At 43.9% G+C, this 6,000-nt stretch overlaps 1 protein-coding gene across 1 annotated transcript in view; it reads right to left on the bottom strand.

Moving 5' to 3' along the window:
• Nucleotides 1–862: 862 nt before the first annotated feature.
• ambra1a (autophagy/beclin-1 regulator 1a) overlaps nucleotides 863–6,000 on the bottom strand; it is an 88,776-nt gene continuing 83,638 nt past the window's right edge. Inside the window, exons 18-19 of the mRNA XM_038990697.1 lie at nucleotides 4,900–5,034; nucleotides 863–2,778 (exon numbers count right to left, since the gene is read on the bottom strand). Coding sequence (XP_038846625.1) covers nucleotides 2,144–2,778; nucleotides 4,900–5,034 — 770 coding nt within the window. The 3' untranslated portion in view covers nucleotides 863–2,143. The remainder of the gene's footprint in view (nucleotides 2,779–4,899; nucleotides 5,035–6,000) is intronic.

The raw sequence follows: 6,000 nt of genomic DNA, 5'->3' as shown, positions 1-6,000 counted from the left end.
GTTCAGACAAGTGGAAATTATGGTCAGTAAAGAAAAATGTAAGCTCGTCTCTGAATTCAAAAAAACTTGTCAATACTTTGCCCCTTGATAACCAGCGCACTTCTGTATGTTGTAAAAGCGTGACATGGTCGCTGCCCATATCATTGCATAATGCAGAAAATACACGAGAGTTCAGGGGTCTTGCTTTAACAAAGTTAACCATTTTCACTAGTGTCCAAAACGTCTTTCAAACGGTCAGGCATTCCCTTGGCAGCAAGAGCCTACCGATGGATGCTGCAGTGTACCCAAGTGGCGTCGGGAGCAACTGCTTGCACACGCGTTACCACTCCACTATGTCTACCTGTCATGGCTTTTGCTACATCAGTACAGATACCAAACACATCTTGACCACCAAAGTCCATTTGATGTCACAAAGCTGTCCAGTACTTTAAAAACATATCCTCTCATGTTGTCCTGGTTTCCAGAAGAGGATGTCTTCCTTAATTGACCCCCCATAAACGTAACGGACATATACCAGGAGCTGTGCCAGGCCCGCCACGTCTGTTGACTCATCCACCTGTAACGCATATAATTCACTGGCTTGTATGCGAAGCAGTAATTGCTTCAAAACAATGCCATGTCACTGATACGTTGTGAAACAGTGTTGTTTGATGAAGTCATTGTCTGTAGAGTTTTTTTTTAGCCTTTTCCCCCAGCATTGTACCAGCCATATCCGCGGCAGCAGGAAGAATTAAGTCCTCCACAATAGTATTGGGCTTGCCTGTCCTAGCCACTCGGTAGCTCACAATATAAGACGCTTCTAGACCCTTCTTATTAATGTACCTGTTGCTTTTATACATGTCTTACTACTTGAACGTCGTTTATTCTCGCTCAAAAAACTCCCGTGGCTTATTCTTCAAATGGTCATGTTTCGTTTCTAAATGTCTGCGCAAGAGTGAAGGTTTCCCGCGAGAGATTAATGGTTAACGCGATTGGATGTTAATGATTTGACTAGGCTACCTGTATTTGACATTGTGTTGTTATTTCGCTGTACACTAGATGGTTTAATTGTATTTTTGTGAATACGTGAAACGAGGCTACTCAGTGAAACGAGGCTACTCAAGTGAGAAAAAAAACTTACCCAAATGTATAGCTCTGTTGGAAAATATAAATGTACTGTTTGAAAATGTGAGAACATTTTGAAATAAAGAAATTATTAGGCGTTCCCCCGACGGCATTGTGCGTACCCCCCAGGGTTACCACCAGTTTATCAGTTAGGCAGTATCAATGTGTTCAAAATAAGTCTAAATGAGAAGGTGATTATGATATCATAAATAAGCAAAAAAATAAGTCTGGAATTATTTTGTTATTAACAGCGCACCGCGATAATAACGAACATCGCTCATATTTGGAGTAGCATATTGTGGAATTGGTCTCCCTAAATTCAACTCTGTAATGTAATTCTGCTCTCCTATGTAGTACAAGGGATTCATAGTTATCTTGGGTCAACTACATCTTTGCAAACCACTAATCCACCATGACGACTAGAATGAAACGTTTTGTAACGACCAAGGGTGACATAGAACATCCTCTCTCACACACAATAAATATAACTTATAGACAGAATCATCCAGTTTCACAATCAAATTGTACCAATGTGATTGGTTAATAAAATGTGCTTCTACTATACCAGCATCTTGCTAATCGTGAGCAAGGGGCAGAGTCTTAACACGTTTTGAAGAACGTTGCAATTTGATCATGGAATTTGGTCCCAGGTGGCATTCGAAAACCACCGATCTGAACCCCGGATTGTAAAAGAGTCATTCAGGTCCACCTCTTTCCAATGGAATGGTCAAACTGTAGCTTTGGATTCTTGCTCTTAATTAGGCAATGACAAAAGTCTGAAAGTGGTCAGGGCACGCAAAGGAACACCACATCCAAGAAAGAGACCGAGCCTAATCCTAGGTTGAAGATAAGTCTCATCCAGCCTACTATTGGATAGAAAACTGAACAGGCAATGGAGGAGTGGGATGAAGTTTTAAGTGCCTAATTTCATTGTCGGGATTCGAAAGCCTCCAGAAAAACCAGTAGTCAATGTAATAAGGCTAGACGGAGGAGAGTCTTCTAGGTAGAGATCAGATGGGTATGGAAAGCACATTACCTTCTATCGACTGTAGGGGTCTCCATGGTAACTGGCGCTGAAGTTGTTGTCAAGAGGGGAGACAACAGGGGACAGGGTTGAAGAAGAGGAGGAGGAAGCAGAGGGCAAGTGTAGATCTAGATCATCGACAAGTCCCACACTCTCAAACGCATCGTCGGTGTCCATAGGGGCCTCATCGGCCCCCTCCTCCACCCCAATGGGCCCCTGAGGGCTGAGATGAGAAGAGACTGTGATGTACTGGGAGGGGAGAGGTGCTACTGTTCGGCTTTGAGCCCCAGAGGGCTCTAACAGGAAGCCTGAGCTCTCGCCCAGCTGCATGCTGTGGTGGGTCAGAATACGGGAGGTGGGCTCTGTGAACGACAGAGTGCCGCGGTGGGACGAAGAGACGGACGTCCAACCACCTCCACCAAGACCCTGACCCCTGCCCTGAGTGTCTCTGCCCCCATCCTGAGCCTCTGTCCCAGTCTGGGAGCCGCGGTGGATGCGGTGGCTAACGATGATGTTGTTACCGAAGCTACCCATGGAGGCCATGGTGGTGCTCTGCTCCCTCTGGACCACAGCCGTCATACCACCCTCGGCGATCAGCCTGCGGAGCCGAGACACGGCGTCCTCCCCATTGCCCTGATCTTGAGATTCCCCTGGGGAGAGGAGGAAAAGACACGGAGAGCTTTGTAAAACATACAGTAGAAACAGTTTCAATAGGTTGTAGTTGGTCACTTGGTTCCATTCATTTCCTCAATGTTGGATTTACTTCGCAATGTTCTACTTGCTCAACATGTTGTTTGCGCCTAACTACAATACACACATGAAAAACGAAAACAATTTCTACTTCTACACAGATGCATGTCCTCTGCTTGGCGGTTGAGAAACTCCCTCCATAAATGTAACCAGACAGTATAACCTATTTGAGGGAAGGTGGAAGTGGCAAGCATGACGTGATCGAAGTGGGCCTCTTCTCTGCGATTTGGCATGGCACGGTGATATCTGCGTTAGCCGTAGCGCTAGCCCTAATGAAGCCAACATTACCTGACAGGGGAAGAATATAGTTACTTACAAGGCTGGCTAAATGTCTTAGTGTCCAACTACCCTGGATTAAGCCACTCCTAAAACAGCATGACCAGCCTGCTCTAGCATCCAGCCCCTACTATAATACCGCATACTGTAATCATATTACTCAGGCAGCTGCTGTTGGTGTAGTGTTCAACTTATCCCAATCACCTATTGATAGGAAATCAAATATTATTTTACGAGCCTAAAAAAACATATTAAGCAACATCTCGGAGGAAGTGCAGCCAAATAAATCTTTGAAACTAGACAGCTGTGTACTGTGACATCAGTGAAGTATGAACATGGTGCAACTCAGTGTTACATCTACCTGTCAGGTACACATGGTTATTTGTCTTTGCCACAACATGATTGGCTGTTTATACCCATAAATACATTTTTTATATTCCTCTACAGGCAAAATACAATGTATATGAAGATCACTGAGGGAACGTCAGCGGCCTAAATGTTTTGCAATCGCACTTAATGTGATGCGGAGAATGAAAATGAGAGTCAGTAGGCGGCCTCTAGCGATGCATGGAAAAGCCAGACTGACAGATCAGAGTACTGTGTGTTATCTGTCAGTCACGAACTCTCCTGGGACTCCGCAAAGAAATTCATAATGTAATTTGTGTCAAAAACAAAGCCACAGTCAGAAGCACACAGAGGGGAAAAAAACAAGGGCAGTACTGTAAGGTGGAAACACTGCAACTTAAGCATCCAAAACTTCAGGCATTCAGGATATGAACATAGTACTTAAAAAAAAAAAAAAAACATTGTACTTATGGCTGTCCCTTCTACTGAAAACAGGAGGTATCTGCATTGCTGTTTTTGTCAGGCACTTAAATGGTTGGAGAACGAAATGTGTCAATTTGGAAGAGTAAACACAGGCTGTATGTTGTTGTTCTTCATTTGAATTGGGCTCCAAGCAACCATAAAAGTTTATGAACAACGGTAGTATACCGTTAATCAGCAGAATACCACTGGGTGTGCCAGCAGGACAGTGGCCCTGGCAGTTCCATTATTCTTATGGATGAGGCTACTACTGTACATTGGTAAAACATTCAAAAGAGCTACTGTTTACTATGTACAATATCATAATCACCACCTTTATTTTTCACACCATGTTTGCTGGCAACAGTCACATCCACTCCACAGTTTATGGCTACTGTATTCAATACACAAATTACGATCATTTGTGGTCTATAGATCATATGTGTGTGCGTGGGTCGACAACCAGGCTGTAATAACCCCAGCCATTATAATGCTCTGCTGCCCCTACAACGGAGAGGCCATTAATAGGATTAATGAAGGGGGGAATATGAGGAAGGAAGGAGGCCCCCCCCCCCCCATTTCCTCCAACCCAGAGATAAGGAGACAGTGAGTACTGGTAATCTCCTCAGACAAGGACCAAACTCATTTATCACAGCCAACCACTCCCGTGGACTGACTGGTCTTGCTAATGATGGTGGTGGTGGAATGGTGTTGAGATCATAGATATAGAACTGAGATGACCTCATGATGTGAGTTTTCTTTGGCTCACCTGGAGCTACATTATGTCTCCTATTTGTCAGCTATTTTGTTCTCAGGCAAAGATTGTCTTGACTTAACACTATTTTGTGGCATATAAATGATCCCACAAATGCCAGTCAAATTGAGATAAGTCTATTTACACTGAGAATCAGGTGTGGAGGAGGAGGGCTGGATGAGGTTACCTGGGTTAGCCAAGGTGGTGCTGGCATCTGTGAAGGCCTCGGCTGACTCGCCATCCTCCTGCAGTGTGTGCGGGGGCGTCTCAGGCACCATTTCTGTGCTGCTGCCTGGATGAAGGTCCCTTATGTGTCCAACGACTAGGGGAGGGAGAAAATAAAACACAGCACATGTTGAGACCTTGTTCGCTGGGAGAGAAGATGCAATTATGCAATTTTATACACTTTAGAAAACATGCGTGACTTAGTGACACCAACAGAATCGTATGTTCATCATGTAAGAGAAAAACCACATCGTCAGATCACAACTGTTTACCCAGGTAAACATTCAAACTCATTAAAATCCTCCAAAAAACAAGCTCATTGTGAATTAAGGGAATTCTTCAAGGTGATCTGTACCAAAAAAACATACCTCAAAGAGATACTGTAGATCGGTACTGAGTGTAGTACTCTGTACAATGATATATTTGTAGAAATATAGATTTACTCTGAGTAAATAGAATTTAGGAGAAACCTGTGCTATGTTGAACCATATCCCTCAAACACGCTCCCTAAAGAAATGTTTAGTCTCAGTGAGGGGGAGAGGAATCGGATTAGTGCAGTATTTTGTTGCTCCATCTGCGAGGTGGAGAGATGAAAGCCTGCATTGGGTGGCTGCCGTCTCCCGGTGAGGAGAGTGGGTGAGGAGTGTGTGTAAAAAAAAAAAAAAAAATTAAGCTAAAAACGTCCCTCGTATGTAAAATTGGACTAGTAAAATGTTCTCACACCTCCAAAATCATGGATATCTGATTGTGACATCAAAAGGTGAATATTGGCATGACTATTGTCACCTCTAGATCCAATCAAACCAGAGACTGACAAGGCTAGGGGATTATACTGAAACTCGTATGGCATCAGGGAATTGGATATAAGACCTGTCAGTGGGTGGCATTCTATCTGACTGTTTGACACCACAAGGCCAGAGCGTGAGTAGCACTCTCTGTGTCAGTCACCTGTCCACCTGCAAACTGAACTGCAGAACCTTTTTAGAGTGGAGGTTTTCCCACAGTAGCTTGACAGACACAAATCCATTTAAGGTTTTTGCCTTAGAAGTGATGTTTTCAGTGA

This window comes from Salvelinus namaycush, chromosome 1 (genome assembly GCF_016432855.1).
Source record: "Salvelinus namaycush isolate Seneca chromosome 1, SaNama_1.0, whole genome shotgun sequence".
NCBI classification, from domain to species: Eukaryota; Metazoa; Chordata; class Actinopteri; order Salmoniformes; family Salmonidae; genus Salvelinus; species Salvelinus namaycush.
Note: the sequence above shows the minus strand (reverse complement) of the source record. Positions and strands in the feature narration are given on the sequence as shown.